Raw genomic sequence first — 19,371 nt, 5'->3', positions numbered from 1 at the left:
GTCTTTAAGTCTGTTCCCATATGCCTTATGATGAAGACCACCGACCATTTTAGCAGCCTTCCTCTGACTATGGCCATGTATTGAACAGAACTTCAACACGCTTTAAATCCGCAGTTGAAACACACGTGCTCGCAATGCGCATGATATAGACTATAACTCACGAATGAGTTCTTGTGCATATTTAAAGTTATTTTATAGTTAAGTTTAATAGTTGTTTTATTCGGGATTGTAACCTCAATACTGATATTTTAGGGCAGAAGAACCAGCAAGGATAGAGCGACTGGTTCTCAGCAGTCTCTCTTTTTTTGGATCGGCAAACCCAATCGATATTTCTTCTTCTGCTTTGTGATTTGATTGCTGCCTACTTTTGCATGGCATTTCCCCTCATTAGCATGCTCGGTTTGGAGATTGGGTGAGTGCTCGGAAAAGCACATTGGACAGCAGTTTTGTGAATTGGGTCGGGGACACGAACGATTGCAAAGCCAGTCAAACTGGTTTAGTGATGATTGTTACAGGATCGGTGAGTTTAGTGAATCGGCCCCCCTGTACTCTGGAACTCTCTACCCACTTACCTTTGGTGGGAGATTTGTAAAGTAAAATTGAAGTCCAGACTGAACACTTCATTCTCTCATGCCTTCCTACAATAATAATTTGAGACAAGGTCCTGGGGAAGCTATGTATGGGTGCAGAATTGATCTTTTCCTGATATCATTGTTTAGTTTTTATTTGCTATTTGGATGATTTATGCTAATTGTTGATTACTTATTGCTTTTATGTCTGAACACATTGTAAGCCGCCTTGGTGAATTTGCTTTGAAGGTCTGCGTTTCAGGTATCTGAACAAACATAACTATACAGATACTAGTCGAAAAGAGACTGAATTGTGTAGAAGAAGTAAGCATGCACTTCAGGTTAGCAGCTAAGATAGTGAAAAGTGCCCCATTGGATTCTCTTGGCTTCTGTGGCATGCCTAGAGAGATTTACTATCCTGTGGGAAATAGAATCTGCTACAGTAATTGTGTTTGGGTTTACAGCCCAGAACTAGAAAATAATCTTCATGCCTTTGTTTTTACACTTTTAGATGTGACAAAGATCCTTCTCTTCTCTGCACAAGCGGCTCATCAGTTAGTCCCACCAGAGGTAAACTATTTCAAAGGGTTGTCAGTGTTTAGTTTTATAAAAACAAGACCTAAAAGTGGATAAAATTTACCCTCCTCCCCGGTAGTGGCTGCTGTGTGGCAAATGCTCTGATGTCCATTGAGTCTTTATGGGCGTTGGAGTGATTACTGCAACCCTCTGCGATAATTGCATTTGTAAAAAGGGGGCCTTAATGTGATTACCCTTGAATGTGCAGAATAAAAATCAATTTAAAAAAATGTAAGGTGATCCAAAGTCAATAAAACAATCGAGACATCCCGCATAGTAAGGTGATTTTGTTTTAAGATTTAACTGACCCCCCTTTTCAGTAGTAGCTCAAGCAGATTAACTTTCAGGTACAGTAGATATGTCCCTGTTCCTGATGGTCTTACATTCTAATTTTGTACTTGAGGGTTAAATGATACAAGGAACAGCAGTGGAATTTGAACCAGTCTTCCCTGGTTCTCAGCCTTCTGCTCTAATCACTAGGCTGATACTCTGAGAGCTAATTTCCCAGTGAGCTAAACAGCATAATATGTGAAGTAGAGAATGACATGGTGACCCGCTCCCGCGACTAACCGCAGGTGAGTGCAGTAAAATCCAGGAACGGGTAAAATGTATATCTGTTCACTGCCGACATGAGGACAAACCTTTTCGCCACTCCATGGAGTGGTAAATAGTTTTGTTCCCACGTGGAACCCCACCCACAACAGTTCCCTGATATCCCCCCATCGTGGGTCTGGCGGCTTAATATCCTCCCCTTGTGGTTCCGGTGGCTCCATCCCACCCCCCACCCCCCATTTGTGGGTCCAGATGGCTTCCCTCCCTCCCTGCCGCTGGCACAAACCTTGCAGAGCGAGCCATCAAACACAGGCTTGCTTGATGATGCTTGTGGCTTTCCGTCTGCTGGGCTTCTCCATATGACGCAACTTCCTTTTTTCACAACCTCAAACATGGGTTTTTAACCCCATTTGGAATCCCAACTCACAGTTTGGAAATCTGTGGCATAGATCCTTTCAGAGTGGTTGGCAAACATACCAGTTAGGCACATGTCCAGAGCTCTCAATTGGTGGGGGTTTCCCATATAAAGTAATGTACAGGCTGGGTCACTCATGTAATTATATAATGAGGAGAAGCTCAGGAAGTCTAAAACTTTTCACACCAACATGTAGAATGTCTTATCAATGGTATCTGTTTAATTTTATAATGCACCTGATATTAATTTTTGTTCTCCAGATCATCCAGTCAGTGTTAATGACTATTGCCAACAACTTTGTCACGGACAGAAATTCAGGAGAGGTTATGACAGTAGGGTAAGTGCTGCAATAACTTGTGTAAGGCCAAAGGATTTGACAGCTTAGTCTCTGAAAACGATTGTTCAAGATACAATGTAAATATGAGGTCCCTCTGAAAATTTGGGCAGAGCTATTTTTTTGAAGCAGGTGCAAGGTATGCATATGAAAGTACACAATGGGGTTTCAAAGTGAAATCCCTGCAGGACATGTGCTTTTTATCCATGGGGATAAGAGGCAACATTGAATCTGGGGGCATGTATTTTCAAACCATTTTTATGTGACCCTCATTAAACATTTGAAAATCGCTCTTGCAAAAGACAACTGGGAGACCAAAAGGGGCTTCTGTTGGGTTTCATTTTCTGTTACAAGACTTTTTTTTTTTTCTTTATTTTCTATCAGGTGTGGGCAAACCATTTTTTTTTCTTAGAAGAGTCTCATTTGCAGAAGGAGCAAGCAATGGTGGAGTGAAAGGGGAATGAGGAAAGAGGACATGAAGAATACTAACAGGCTGAAAAAAAAAAATGCCAGCTTATATGATTGGTGGCAATGCCAACCACACAAGTGCCATTGGCAATTAAATGTATAACTTGGTCAATTTTAATCACAAAAGAGACAAACTTATATGGTCTAAAAGGAGACATGATTTGGTGGAGCAGGGAATCAAAATTCTTATCGGATTACTATTGAAACACTGTGGTCAGCATTTTTCGTAAAAGGCCAGCCACAGCATTTAAATATAATGTGTATATTCAGCGGAGCTATCTGAATAGTGAGTGGTGATGAAATATAAGTATAGAGTAGTAGTAGTAGTAGGACAGCCTTCTTGTTGGCCTAAAATATATCTAAATAGCTAAAAACATTGCAAACAGAATGTTGCCTCTGTCCATCTGGTTGAGTAAAATATCCATGCTCTACCTTCACTTTTGAATATTTGCCCATCCCTGTTTAGCAGCAACATTTGGCTGTTGAGCATTTAAGTAATTCTTCCAGGTGACAGCAGGTAAACAGGTGTTTAAAGTTTTATATATGAGTTTTAGGTGGTGGTAGTTACACAGATAGTGTTGCTGAAAATGTTACAGCTCTTAAAAGGATAACTTATCTGTTGAAAGTTAGATGGTGTACCTGCCTCCGATGATCAACCTTTACTGATATTTTCTTCATCTTTATTTCAGCACTCATGGGCACAAAAGTATATTACAAATTTGAAGAAACAAAGATGGCTTTTTTTCTCTTTGCTACAATTGATCACCCCTTCTCACAGTGGCATCAATATCTGCTGTTGGCTTTCTTGTTCAAATCCACAGATCTGAGCCAAGATACCAGCCTGCTGATTGGAATCTGTTCAATCACTGCAAAACAAACTTGGCACCAGATTTTGATGCCATTGTGAAGAGGGGCAATTGGCCGCATTTGGTTGTTGGGTCCTGTTCCCGATGTTGGTCATGGCACTTACTGTCATCACTAGCCTTTCATTGTGGGTAACTGGGGCCTGGTCCTCTCTGCTGTACTTTCTCACAGCCCTGCTTTACACTGTGCATAGGATGGTGCAGCATCAAACAAACATCACCATCACAAACCCATTGCCTGTCATGCTCACCACCTCTCAGATGCCCACACTTCTAGTGATTGGACTCAGAATGGCGCCTAAACATTTGCCAATTGGCGCTAGGACTTGCCCATCCTCCCCATCTTTCTAGTCATGAATTGGCTCCCACTTACAGAATAATCACTGAAACCATCCAATCCGTATGTGTGTATGTACACCCCCCTCCCCCAAAAGATATGTACTTTAGGAAATATTACCTAAAATGATTTATGAGTGAAGGGGGAGTTGGTTGCAGAGATCACAGTACCCAAAGAAGCAGCAGGAAAGGGTGGTAAACAGCATAATATGTGAAGGTAGACACACATGCAAACTTTGCGTCAAGAAAAGTAAATAATTTTCTTGGATCTGGGAAAACTGTTTACATCAGAAAATGGGGATCACTTAGACCAGAGCTTATCAATATTTTTGTGGCCTTCGCTCCCATGATTGGGGCCAAATACAATTGTGCAGAATAATGATGCACCCATAGAGAGCCCAACCAAATCACAACCTCAAACACAGGTTTTTGACCCTCTTTCCTCACTCAGTTTGGGAAGCTCTGGCATAGACCCTCTCAGCTGCTCTCCACTGAAAATCTTGGGTGGTCTGGGTCCTCATCTGTGACAGGGAGATTTCCACACCAGATTGTAGAGGAAATGATGTCCTCACATCTCTGCAACTGCCCTGGTGATATCATATTGAGTCCTTAAGTGTCTACAATATTAGGCTGTAGAGGATATCATTATGGCAGTTGTGGAGTTAGAGAAATGGAGGACTATATAGCTCAATCCTTTGATCCAGTTTGTCCACACCTGCTCTACATCTAACATTTAAAAAATGTATGTAAAGATAGATTATATCAAGGATACGTTGCCAGCCATTGTCTCTTCAATGAAAAACATTTCTGATATGTTAAAAGTGCTTGCACACAGGTACTGGTATCTGCTGATTTTAGAAACTATAGACCTGATTTTATGTAATGCTTGCTTTAATTTTGCCTATGGAGAAGAATTTTAGAAATCAGTATTCAAAGTTGTCTTGCAACATACAAAGCACTAAAATATTAGTTATTAGCAATATGCAAGCTCTCCAAAATGGTCCTTGCACTTCCTTTTGGTTACCAACACATTAGAGAAACCGAGACCATTGCTTTGCTGTCAGCTGTGTTTGAGTAAGTTTAAGGTGTGTGCCATAAGGATATGACTTTTCTTTTGAATGCCAAGTGATCCAGTTGAGCCAGATGGCTTGTGGCAATGAAAGTCTTGTGCTGCAGTTCAGTATTATGTACAAGAAACCTTCCCTTTTACTCTGGAAGGTAAAGGTTCAGGTGGCAGTGCAAATAGCTACTGGCTCATCCCCAGGAGGTTAAAATCTTTCTATAATTGCTTGTACAGGATGAGAAAAGCAGTTAAAATGTTTGTTTTATTTTCTAGGATTAATGCCATTAAAGAAATTACTGCAAGGTGTCCTCTGGCTATGACGGAGGACCTGCTGCAAGATCTTGCACAGTACCGATCTCACAGAGATAAAAGTGAGTTTGTTTGAGTTTGAAAAATATATTTTTTTATTTTGCAAATGTTGCCGTGTCCTCAAACCTGCTCTATAAATGCAGATAAGCATTCTTTAATGTCACATATGCGCAAGATGTCATTCATGATAGCATTAAAAGGACTCTCTTGAGTTCACCAGAGGTCTGTGTAGCTTATATTTTAAAAGATCACATGGACAATGGAAAATATTTTTAATTCTTTAATTTGAGTGCAATTTTTGAATATAAGTATGGGAGGGGGTGTGATATATCTATTTGTACAACAATTTTGGTTGAATTTAAGTGCTTTTATAGTATAATATGATTGTATAATTTGTTGCACTTATTTATAGCTTCAAAATGAATAAAGATATTTTTTTTTTTAAAAAGAGATCACATGGGCGATGAATAGCTTAGCAATTCCTCTCTTCCCTGGTTACAATCTCCCGTGTAATGATACTCAAAAATGAGGAGGCTAATTCTAATTGAAGCTTTTGCACACTAATGATCTAACAAGTGTACAGAAGGATGGAACAGATCACTTGACACACAATAATGTCTAGCCTCGCTGTAAGCTTTAGTTTCCCCAGGGTCCTCGAGGGCCACAACCTAGTCAGGTTTTCAAGATTTTCACAATGAATATGCTTGAATATTTGCATACAGTGGAAGCAGTACATGCAAATCAATCTCATGTATATTTATTGAGTTGTAGCCCTTGAGAACTGTGGTTGCCCACCCCTGTTGTAGATGACATTAGCACTATCATTTTGGGGTGAAAACATGCCTGATTGCAAAAAAGTGCATGCTAATAAACTGGTTTGAAAAAATTACAGTAAGAACAATGTTGAATCATTTGCATCACTGAAAACAGAGCTAGGGAAGCTGATGCTAAAATGATGGGGGCATTTCATCTCAACTAGAATGTGTTAGTTTTCCTGTTTTGAGAAGGCTAGACAGTGTCTGCTTTTTGGCCTGTATGGATACAGTTGTGGAGAAAATGATTGGTATAGATCTAAAAATATGCTCTTGCACCTTTTGTTATGCTGTCACGGAAAGGCATTTCTCTGCTTTTTGCATGATAACCGTATATACTCAAATACAAACTGAGATTTTGGGGCCCAAAAATGGGGGTCTCAGTTTATATTCGTACCAGCACTCACCCGCTTCCCTCCCAGACTTGTCACAGGCCTCTGTCGGGCTGCCAGGCTCTGCACCCTGTCCCCTGTTCCTGTCCATTGTACCTCCTCTCTGCTGGGTACCTGGAATTAGAGAATGACACGGTGGCTGTTACCCGTGGCTAGCCCGCCGAAACGGTGGGGAAAAAGAAAGTGCTCTCCGCAGGTACGGGGACAAGGCCATCCACCGCCCTGTGGAGTGGTGAATGGCCTTTTCTCCGCAGTTAAGGGAGAGACTGCATGCGGTCACTGATCGCATGCAGCCCCTATCCCTCCCTTCTGATCACCGCTGCATCTATCTCCCTCCCTTCTTCCTACCTACTGATCGCTACCGCATCTATCTCCCTCCTTCCCTTTGTGGCACGTTTTAATTTAATTTGTTCAAGCAGCCCGAGCCTGAACTTGCATGCGTCTGCGGAAGCTTCTCTTCTGATGCAACTTCCGGTTCCATCAGAGGAGAAGCTTTCGCAGATGCATGCTTCAGGTTCGGGTTGCTTGAACAAATTAAATTAAAACGCACCACGAAGGTAAGGGGAAGGGAGGGAGATGGACGGACCACGTGAGGGTGCTGAAGGGGGGTGGATAGAAGGAAGGGGGTGGAAAGGAACAGACACTGAAGTGAAATGGGGAACAGAGAGTGGGGCAAAGACACTGAAGGGAAATGGGAACAGAGAGTGGGGAGAAGACGCTGGAAGGGAAATGGGGAACAGAGAGTGGGGGAGAAGACACTGGAAGGGAAATGGGGAACGGAGTGGGGAGAAGACGCTGGAAGGGAAATGGGGAACAGGGAGTGGGGAGAAGACACTGGTAGTGAAATGGGAAACATAGAGTGGGGAGAAGATGCTGGAAGGGAAGAAGATAGAGATGCCAGACCAATGAGGGGTGGAGGGGAGAGGCATAGTAACAGAGCAAACGGAAGAGGCAGAGAGAAGGCAGACAGTAGATGGAAGGAATTGAATAAAGAGAAGATGAGGAAAGCAGAAACCAGACAACAAAGATAGAAAAAAAATTCTATTTCTTTTTGCTTTAGGATAAAGTAGTATATTAGTTGTGTTGATAAAATTTTATAAACAAAGCCCTGCCAGCTGAACATCTCTTTCTCTAGTTCAGCAGCCAGAACTTATAAAATGACAATTATACAGAATATTGTTTCTTTTTATACTTTAAGAAAATAAGTTCAGTATAAAACTATTCAAGGCTTGCATGGATGGGATCAGATGGTTTGCGGGGACTGGGACAGGGCAGGGATGGGGACCGAGCTCATGGGAACGGGACAGGGATGGGGACTGAGCTAACGGGGCAGAGACGGGGACAGATTTTTTTCCCCGTGCCATTCTCTACCTGGAATCCCTGGTAGTCATCTTTCCACGCTCCTGCCCCATTGCTAAACCAGTTGGTCACTGCCACAAGTTTTGGTTTCAGCTGTAGGAGCGCGCTTTGGCGCTGCTGCTCGGCACTGAGCGGCTTCCTAAATGGCTCCTGCAAATTCTTGCAAGACTCACCACAGCCATTCTTGAAGCTGCTCAGCGCCGAGCAACAGCACCAAAGCGGGGGGACAGGTTGGAGAGCTTGGCAGGGTGGGAAGGAGGCTGAGTTCAGTGCCTGGCAGAGAGGGGGCTGGGTGCAGAGCCTAATAGGGGAAGGAGGGAGAGAGGGGGCACTGGGTGCAGATCATGGCAGGGCAATTGAATATTAAGCTGCCCGATTTATGTTCGAGCCAACCATTTTTCTTCATTTTGAGGGGAAAAAATAGGGAGTCTCGACTTATATTCGAGTATATATGGTATATGTTCTCTGTTGTTTTTTTATCTCTTTGCGGGTTTATAGGTTAATATCTTTTAATATTATTGAAGCACAAAACAAGGGTGGCATTGAACACTTTTAAAATGACAGAATAAGTTAAAGCACCTAAATAACTCTAGAAGTCAATGACAGAATTTTATATTGTATGTCTCCCCCTCCAACCCTCTTTGTAAGTTTAAAAATGAAATATAAATGTTTAAATTGAACGTATAGTCTTGCATATTCAGGAAACATCAGCTCTTGAAAACTAGTCACATCGACAATCTTTTTGGGTCTGAAATAATATAGTCATGAAAAGAGCACTCGTTTCTCCTCATTTCAAAAGCAGTCAAAATGAAATAATTTATATGTGCTCTCATTGTTTCTGTTATATTTTTATTGTGCTGTTTAAATGACTGTGGCTTTTGTTTCACAGATGTAATGATGTCAGCAAGAACCCTGATACAACTTTTCCGCTCCTTGAACCCTCAGATGTTGCAAAAGAAATTTAGAGTAAGTAGGGAGAAAGGATCTTCATCATGTAGAAGTCTGAGTGAAGCTTTGTGAAAGAGAGAGAAATGCAAAGGAGGTTTAAAACAGAGAAAAATGATTATCTAGTATGCCTATCCATGCCATCTATTATCCCTTCCTCTCCCTTGGAGATCCAAAGTACTTGTCACAAACTTTCTTGAATTCAGATACACTTTTTTTCTCCACCACCTCCACTACCAAAAGGCCATTCCATGCATTCACTACCCTTTCCATGAAAAAGTATTTTCTGAGGTTTCATCTTAGTCTGTCCCCTTTCACCTTCATCCTGTGCCCCCTCATTCCACAGCTTCCTTTTAATTGAAAGAGACTTGCATCAAGCACATTTATGCCATATAGCAGGCATGTCCAACTTCGAACAGGTCGTGATCTACTTTTTCCGGCCAAAAGTGCCAGTGATCAAGCACCATGAAAATTAAGTTTCAAATTAGTTTAAAATTAAATTTTAACCCAATAAAATTGGAGGATTCCCCCCCCCCCATTTTTAATGAACCTTGTCATTTACTTGGATGTGATCGGCTGTTGAGCAATTTAGGTCGAGTATTGATCCAGGCTGATCTTGCACAATTTTTAATATTTCGTTCTTGCTCATTAGTGAGACATCTGAGCCTGCATTTCATCCACCAGCTTTTTGAAGTTGGGTGAATATTGTGTGAGGGCCAGTCTCAGGGAATCCTGGAGATGTTCATCTGTCATGTTGGAATGTTGTATACTCTGTCATTTTCAGATGGGAAAATGCAGATTCACACAAATAAGTTGAACTGAAACAGGAGTGTACAGCTTCACTGCATCTTCTCAAGTTGGGAAATTTGTCTCTAGAGCATGGGTCTTGAGAAAAATGTCATTTTTAAGGGTTAATATTTCATTTTCAAGAGATGGCTTGTTCAATGAGTAATTTTTACTGATAGTAGCTGCAGTTTCTTTAATGTCCACTTTGAATGGGTATGACAAGTACTCCACAACTATTCCAATTTTTTGGAAGTCACAGAATCTATTTTCAAATTCCTGGATAACAGAATAGATTTCTGTCACATACTTCTCATTCTGAAAAACAAAATTTGGATATTGTCCCATATGATCCTGCGTGTTAGGAAAATGATAAAAAGTGTTGTTTGCAAGGTCAGTCATCATTAGCTCAAATTTGCTCTTGTAGGATGAAACTGTACTCATCACAGTGCATTTGTTTTTGCCTTGTAGTTCAAGATTCATATCACTTAGTTCGCCTGTAAAATCAATGAGAAATACCAGATCACGTACCACTCCTCATCTTCCAACTCTGCTTGGTCATCTCTCCTCTCCTTCAAAAAATTTCTTATTTCATTTAGCAAATCACAAAATTTTTGCAGAAATTTGTGCCTACTTAGCCACCTTACATCTGTGTTCAAAATGATTTCCGCTGCCCCTTCATCAAGAGTAAGATTGAAAAGCCGTCTTTGAAGTGATTTTCCACAAATTGAATTTACAATTTTGAAATTGATGTCTGACAGTCTTTGTATTGAGTCTCTTGCTTGCTAAAACTTGCTGGTGAATGATGCAGTTGTAAGAAAGGAAATCTGGGAAATTGTCATGCTGTCTACAGAGGGCTATGAAACCCTTAACCTCACTTGCTCCATCAGTAGTGATGGAAACAAGTCTATGCAATGGAAGATTAAACTTTCCCCCTCTTCTACAAAGCCATGCAGTAACGGCCCCAAAGCCGATAGAGATTTAAAGGGCTTCGGGGCTGTTGTTGTGCGGCTTTGTAGAAGAGGGGGTTTGTCACAAAAGAATGGAAAGAACTGAATATTTCCTGACCGGATAAAGACTAATAACTGGCCTATGTGTCTTATGATTCATCCAGTTGGAGTGAGAAAACAACACAATTTGAAACATCCTCCAGCAATTGTTAAGTTGTGTCTCCACACATCTTTTCTATTCACCGCATGACGGTGTTTCTTGACAATTGTACATCTTGAATAGCAGCTATGATCGCTTTCATATTTTTAAATCATTCAAAAAGATTGTCAGCTGCTTCAAGAAAACAATCTTTTACAAATTCCCCTTCAATGAAAGGTTTGCATTTCTTTGCAATCAGGTTGCTGACCTTGAACGATGCTATGGTTACATTGACCGAAGTGACCTTGGCTTTGTCATCAACTGTTGCTGAGTAGCCAATTTTGATTTAAGTTCTTTGAGCTTCAGTTTACGAATTTCACTGTTGGTTGGAAAATCAGCATCAAACTTATTGCTGTGCAGAGCCTTTGAATTGAATTAAAAAAGATGCAAGGGGGGGCGTGGCTTCGAGGCGAACGAAGATGGCTGTGTGAGGAAACAGCTCCATGGTGACAGGCAGCTTGATTTAAAAAAAATAGCGGTAAAAGTTTAAAGGAAAGACAAAATTAGTGAGAGAAAAGAAGTATAAGAATGGCGTCGGGCAGACAAAGTAAATCTTCCGTGGCTGGAGCTGGTTCGGGGTCTGTTAAAAGATCAAAAATTGACTCCACTTCCCCGCAGATGGTGCCGTTGCCAGCAGATGAAATTGATAACAGAGATCTTATGAGAGAAATACAAACGATAAAAGATATCGTTTTGGAAAATTCAAAAGACCTAAAGGAGGTGAAAGGAGAGATAGTGAGTTTAACTCAAAGGTTAAATGCAGTGGATTTGAAAATGGAATGTTTAGAAAAACGGGTGGAAAAATGTGAGGAGGAAAAAGTACTGTGTAAAAAGGATCATAAAGAAATTGAAGCATTAAGAAGGGATTTTGTGGATTTGTCCAATCGTGCAAGAAGGAACAATTTGAGGGTACTTGGATTACCAGAGGAGATTGAGAAGGGTGATCCTATTACTTTTCTGTTAAATTTCCTACCTAAGATTCTACCAATTCAAAATAAGTTTCCGTTGGAGATAGAAAGGGCGCACAGAATTCCAGCAAAGAGATTAAGCAGCCAAAAGGGACCGCGACCTTTAATATGTAAGCTACTTAGATATCAGCAAGTAGAAGAGATCCTGAAATTAGCAAAGGAACATAAAAATATGAAATGTCAGGATGCAAAGATATTTATAGTCCCGGATTTTGCCAAGGAAACTGCATATAAAAGAAAACAGCTATTAGAATTACGCCCACAATTGAGAGCAATGGGTGCCAGGTTTGGATTAGTATACCCGGCTATAATGCGGGTGACTCATAACAACAAAACTTTCATTTTTGAAGAAGCAGGGAAGTTAAAAGAATATATAGATAAATGTGAAAGCCCGATGAATACCTAAAATGAAAATGAAGATATTAATGAGAAGTCTATTAATGTTTTAATAGTGTGATGCATAGGTTATGTTTATTTGACTTTATTCATAGTGGGGTATGGTTTTTGAATATAAAACTGTCATTTTCCATTACTTGAGACAGTTGACTGTGGGAATTGGCAACATTCTGAACTGAGCTCGAGGTAATTTAAATATGGGGAGTGGTAACATTCTGGAATGAGCTTGAGGAAACTTAACTGTGGAGAATGGCAGCATTCTGGACTGAGATTGATGTAATGCAACTATGGAGATTGGCAGCGTTATGGTCTGAGATGGAGGTAATTTAATTGAAGAGATTTTCAGCATTCTGGACTGGGCTCGTGACAATTTAAAGGTGGAGAATGGCAGCATTTTGGACTGAGATTGAGGCAATGCAGCTGTGGGGATTGGCAGTGGTATAGCTGGAGATGGTGATAATTTAATTGAAGAGATTGGCAGCATTCTGGACTGAGTTCGCAGCAATTCAATTGTGGGGATTGGCAGCATTTTGGACTGAGTTTGAGGAAATTCAACCATGAGGATTGTCAGTATAATGGACTGAGCTAGAGGAAATTTACCTGTGGAGATTGACAACATTCTGGATTGAGCTTTGTGGTCAATGGAATTGAGAAAGTTGCTGAGTGATCTGCTGGATGTAGATTGGTAAAGACAGTTTAATGAAGAACGTCTGAATTGGAATAGTCTGGACTCCTGATCCATATAAAAGAGAGAAGATCATAGGTTTGATGTCTTCAAATGAGAAATATGAATGATGATATATAAATGCTGTCTAATTCTTGGAAAAATGGAAATGACTAATGTGTTAAATTATTATTCTAATTTTTGAAAGGGGTTGAAGGGTAAATGTAAAGGGTTATTTATATAAGTGAGGAGGGGAAAAAAAGGGAGAAGAGAAAAGAAAAAAAAAAAAAAGGAAAAAAAATATAATAAAAGATATAAAAATGCCTTTGAAATTTATTTATAAGTTATTAATAGATTTTTTATAGAGTAATGGGGAAGGTTTGGGAAATACATATAAAAGATTGAAGTTTTTATTTCTTGTATGTTATATGAGACACTAAGGGTTAGATGGAAAAAAAAAAGATAGGAGGAAAAGGAGAAGAGAAAGAAATTAAAAAAAAAATAAAAATAAATACAAAAAAGAAAAAAAAAAAAATTAAAGAAATAAAGAAGGAAAAAAAAAAAATATATATATATATATTTTTTTGTCTTTTCATTGTTAATAAGAAGTTATAGGGAAGCGGGTAGATTAAGTATGATGTTGCCTGTGGGGAGTTTTTCTTTTACACAGTCAGTATGTGCGTTTCGAAGTCTTCATTTATGATGGGGGTGGGGAGGGAGGGGGATGGGTATTTGGGAGGGACAGAGAAGGTGGGGAGGGAGGGTAAGCTTGTATTTTGGTTTAAGGGAAAAGGAAAAGTTTATAATATATGTTTGAGTAGGATATATTTGTATATTATATTTTATTTATATAATGGGTTTTAAAATTTTTTCTTTGAACGTAAATGGCCTCAATCATCCAATAAAAAGGAAAAAGGTATTGTCATATATTAAGCAACAAAATATAGATATTTGTTTTCTGCAGGAGACACATTTGTCTGGAATAGAGTCTATGAAGCTGTCAGATAATTGGATAAAGCAATGTTTATATGCACCAGCGATAAAAAAGAAAGCAGGAGTAGCAATATTAATTAATAAAAAATGTCCAGCAACATTTAATATGGTTAAAGCAGATCCTCAAGGAAGGTGGTTACTTGTTGACATGAGCATGGGCAATAATACAATGGCGTTACTAAATGTGTATGCCCCTAATTCGAATCAAAGTGAATTCTTTAAATCTCTACAACAATTAATTTTGCCACTAGCTACTACTAATTTAGTGGTGGCAGGGGATTTCAATGCTGTTATAGATCCAATAATGGATAAAAAGCCTAGTAGAATTATGAAATCAATGGGATTAGATAATTTGATACAATCATGTAATTTAAAAGATATATGGCGTATTCTTCATTTTAATGATCGGGAATTTACATTTTGTTCACATGTTCATCAATCGTTTTCAAGAATTGATTATATTTTTGTTTCAGATCAGATGGTACAGCAAGTTGTAAAAGCTGACATAGAACCAATAGTAATATCTGATCATGGTGGTGTGTGGATAGAAGTTAACTTAGTAGATCAGGATAATTCCAAACCTGTATGGAGGTTTGATAATACATTGATTGCTGATTCTAAATTTTGCACAGAATTTCAGAACAAAATTAGTGAATATTTTTTGTTTAATGATTTAGAGGAAATGTCGATTGAAATTTTATGGGATGCTTTCAAAGCAACGGTGAGAGGACAAATTATATCATATTCTGCATATAAAAAGAAACAACTAAGGAAGCAATTTGTAAGTTTGGAAAAAGAAATAAAAAATTTAGAATTAAAATTGATTAACAAATGGGAACAAGCTACATTTCAAATATTGTTAAAAAAAAAATGTGAATATAATGAGATTTCCTCTGGAGAAAGATATTTTTACTCGGCAAACGTTGTATTATGGTAGTGCAAATAGGGCTGGAAGACTATTGGCAAATTATTAAAAAAAAAAAAAGGAAGGAGAAAATAGGTATAATTAAAGATGAGTTAGGGAATTCTCATTCTCAAATTGGAAGTATGTTAAAACAATTTTTGAAGTATTATAAGTCGCTGTATTCTTCTGAGTCTTATTTAAATAAAGAGAAAGATGGGTTGGATTTTTTGAGTTCAGTTGAAGGTCCTAAGGTTCCTGATCATATAAAAAGAAGTTTAGATGAACCTATATCACTAAAAGAATTACAAACGGCATTGAAATCCCTTAGAGCTGGGACCGCTCCAGGTGGAGATGGATTTACGGTAGAGTTTTATAGAGAATTTCAAATTTCCCTTTTACCTTATTTATTAAAATTATATCAGGATCAACTGAATAAAGGTTGTATATCAGGCACTATGGCAGAATCTTTAACTATTGTTTTGCCAAAGCCAAATAAAGATCCAACATTGGTTTCAAACTACAGGCCTATATCTTTAATAAATGTAGATGGTAAATTATTAGCTAAGATTTTAGCATTAAGATTGGCTAAAGTTCTTCCGCATATAATAGGAATGAATCAAACTGGATTTGTTGCATAAAGACACTCTTCTAATAATACTAGACTGGCATTTCAGATGTATTATTTAACAAAACAAATTAATGATCCGGCTTTTTCGGTATCACTAGATGCTGAGAAGGCTTTTGATCGTGTAGAATGGAATTTCATGTATCAAGCTATGGAGTGGTTTGGTATTGGATCCGGATTTATACAAATGATTCAAGCACTGTATAGCTCCCCAACTGCTCGTTTATACATAAATAATAATTTTTCAGATGCTTTTAAATTGCAGAGGGGAGTTAGACAGGGTTGTCCATTATCTCCTTTGCTCTTTGATATAGTTCTTGAACCCTTGTTGTTAGCTATTCGACAGGCAAAGGACATACAGAGTATTCCATGTGCTGGAGTGGAATATAAAGTATCCGCTTATGCAGATGATATCTTGCTTCATTTGAGGAATCCGGAAACAACAATTCCATGTCTACTGGAGGTAATAGATACATTTGGAAAATTCTCAGGATACAAAATAAATTGGACTAAATCAGAGATTTTACCTTTAAATGTGCATTGTACAAAAGGTTCTTTCCCTTTTATTTGGAAAGAGGATGGAATAAAGTACTTAGGTATTTGGTTGAATAAAACACTCGAAGAGACAATGAGAATAAATGAAAAATTTTTATTACAAAAAGTAACAGAGTTGTGTGAGCAATGGAATCCTTTACATTTGTCATGGTGGGGAAGAGTTCAAACTGTTAAAATGATGATTTTGCCTGTAGTTTGCTATCAATTGGGAATGATACCAGTGTTTTTTCAGGGGTCTTTCTATAAAAAATTAAATAGTATTCTGGTTAAATTTATTTGGCTGGGTAAAATTGCAAGAGTGGCTCTAGTGTCTTTGCAAAGACCAATTGAGGAGGGTGGGGTAAATTTTCCCAATTTTTATAGGTATCATCAGGCCTATATCATGCGCCAAGGTATGTATTGGGTCCTCCCAGAGCTTTTGGAACAACTACCAGAGTGGTTATGGGTGGAGAGATCACTTATCTTTCCACTTAGGCTTGATCTTCTGCTTGGTATAAAAGTGCCTAGAATACGTAAAGACAATAGAGTATTAATGGATACTTGGAAAACATTAAGATTTGTAGACAAATTAACTATTGATTCTATTTTAAAATCGAAACAACAGACTATTTGGGTAAACTCCAAGATACAAATAGGCGAGTTTAAGGTTGTCTGGAAGGATTGGATTAAAGCAGGTATAAGATCCTTAACGGAAGTAATTGATAATGTTAAGCTGCTTGATTTTTCACAATTGCAACATAAATATGGTCTGAATAAAAAACAAAGTTATAAGTGGTTGCAATTTAAGCAGGCTATTCAGGTGGGGTTCCCTGAATGGAAATCTTTAAATGATCATTACAGCTTAGAATTCTTATGTTTCCAGGCAGATTTTCTGGGACACCAAGCTGCAAAGTGGTATAAAATTATATCTAATTATTTGAATAAGAAACCAAAAAATGGATTAAGAGATATTTGGAGCATTGAGATTAAGCATCAGATTAATGCATCTCAATGGCCACGTATTTGGTCTTGGAGAATTAAAGGTACGATGTCGGCATCTATTAGGCAAACATGGTTCTTTTTGTTGCATAGAGCATTCTGGACCCCTACTAGATTACAAAAATTAGATTGCTCTAAGTCTAATAGATGCTGGCATTGTAAAATTGAAGTTGGAACTTTAGACCATCTTTTATTTTATTGTCCATGTATTCAGGCATTTTGGATATCAATCTGGGATCAAGTTAACCTAATGATGGAGAGTCATGTGGCATTGTCCTATGACACAGTGGTTTTTGGAATGTGCATGAGGGCTAAATGCCAAATATCTGCAGCAAACAATAAATTACTGATGATTCTTACTGGTGTGGGAATTCAGCAAATAACGACTAATTGGAAAGACTGTTCTAGACTGAATTGTAGTTTTTGGTGGAACTCAGTATGCTATATGTATAAGATGGAAAGATTTCTTGCAGTACAGAGGGGGCATTTTAAAAGGTTTCAGGAGGTGTAGAGGCCATTAATTGAATATTATAATGATTAAGGTTTATTCTTTTTCCTTAGGGGATAATTTGTAGAAATGGGGGTGGGTGGGGGGGATAGGATAATCCAATTAAATAGCGTTATATTTCAACTGATTAATGGATATAAGAAACATGGTATATATGTATGAATAGAAAAGGAAAGGGAGTAAAATTATTGGAAATATGTTGTTATGAAATATTAGGGGATATATGTACTATGATGAGATATATTTGTTGTGCATTAATGTATATAATAAAATGAAAAAAGAGTTTGAGGAAGAAAGGGTGGGGGGAGGGATAGGTTAAAGTATGATTAATTGTATTAAGAAAGAGGGATGTCTAAGTATGTATATGTTTGGATAGATTATTTTATTGATATGGGAAGGGATGGGAGGTGGGTGGGGGGGAATGAAAACATGTATAATAATATTGTGTAAGAATGTCAAGTGAGTTATGTGAATTAATTGTAATAATATTGTACATTTGTTGAGAGAAATAAAAAGGAATAAAGATTAAAAAAAAAAAAAAAGATGCAAGGACCGATGATAGCTCGCAAAATAGTTAAGTGCCAAGACTAGTTCTATTAGCTCTTAACTGCAAGCGCTTGAGATCCTAATACATCAAATATATTCAATTGAAATCAGGTGTATGAACGTTTAGATCCAACATTAGCCTATTTTTTGGGAGGAAATAGTGTGTTCCACAAGTTTTTTTATTGTGACGTTCAGAGCCTTATAATGACATTCCAGACTACCCTTTTTGGGCAAGGATACTGGGGCGTTACAAATTAGACAACAACACTTGTCTTTCACCATGATGAAGAAGTAGCTCATTTCCTATTCATCATGAAAGTGGTAGGTTTTGCTCTTCTTTTGAACACTCATCTTCGTTATATTGGGGTGGCTGGATGTAAGAAGGCCAAATCTGCTAAGTTAGTATAAACACTGGCTGAATCTGAATCTGTCACTGTCCCAAAGTATTAAAGATCAATAATAACTGAAGACCTCTGAATGATGTGCAATACAAGGACTGGAGATACCAAAACTACACATGCAGTTCTAAAAGTAAAAAATAAGAATTCATCATACTGGCACCAATAATCAAATACCACCAAACAATTATCAAAAAACTCAAACACCTGTCCAGCAAACCAGATAAAATCAAATACTGGCAAACAATTTCAAATACCTTCACATGTAATTTAATAAATTCTACACACAGTGTAGAATTAACGCAAAGGCAAGGCAAAATAAAATTGCAGAGGCAAACAAAAGTCACAGTGGTTTGAACCAAATCGAAGGCAAGACATAGGCAAGTTAGAACAAAATTGGAAAAGCCTGCCAAAATCACCAAATTCTTGACATTTTGTTGTGTCTGCCCGAAAACGTTTAATGAAAGCAAACTATAAAGCGACCAACGACCAGCACACAACACAACTATTACAGTAAGTGTATTTAGGAAAAGACCGGGCAAATGGATATCGCCCAGTATATAACATACTTCTAAGGGGTGTTGAGGCAGGAATGGGTGATTCTGAGAGGCAGGAGACCAGGTAAGATGCCGGGCCTGTGGCGTATCATCGTGGGGCGTGGGTAGCAGCCCCCTGAGGTACCCACAGACTATTGGCATGAAAACAACAAGCACCCCCAATACATCCGCAGGTAAGATTCCCGCAGGCAAGGAAAAAAGACAGGCAAAGGATCAGCAGCGGCGGTAAGCCTGCGGCAAATGACCTGCTTGCACAAGCTCTCACCTAGCAACGGGGCAAGCTGCTGGAGAGATGGAACCAAGTAGGGCTGGTGATCTACAGGTAGATCGCGATCTACCTGTTGGACATGCCTG

General features: G+C 38.6%; 1 protein-coding gene across 2 annotated transcripts in view; it reads left to right on the top strand.

Annotated features, from left to right (window-relative positions):
- SDAD1 (SDA1 domain containing 1) overlaps positions 1-19,371 on the top strand; it is a 119,125-nt gene that overhangs the window by 61,645 nt on the left and 38,109 nt on the right. For both annotated transcript variants that reach the window (XM_033960885.1, XM_033960875.1), the window contains 4 exons: positions 1,081-1,139; positions 2,373-2,449; positions 5,450-5,547; positions 8,938-9,014. In XM_033960885.1, the coding sequence (XP_033816776.1) occupies positions 1,081-1,139; positions 2,373-2,449; positions 5,450-5,547; positions 8,938-9,014 (311 nt within the window). The remainder of the gene's footprint in view (positions 1-1,080; positions 1,140-2,372; positions 2,450-5,449; positions 5,548-8,937; positions 9,015-19,371) is intronic.

Source organism: Geotrypetes seraphini, chromosome 1 (genome assembly GCF_902459505.1).
Source record: "Geotrypetes seraphini chromosome 1, aGeoSer1.1, whole genome shotgun sequence".
Taxonomy (NCBI): Eukaryota; Metazoa; Chordata; class Amphibia; order Gymnophiona; family Dermophiidae; genus Geotrypetes; species Geotrypetes seraphini.
This window is presented reverse-complemented; position numbering and strand designations above follow the sequence as displayed.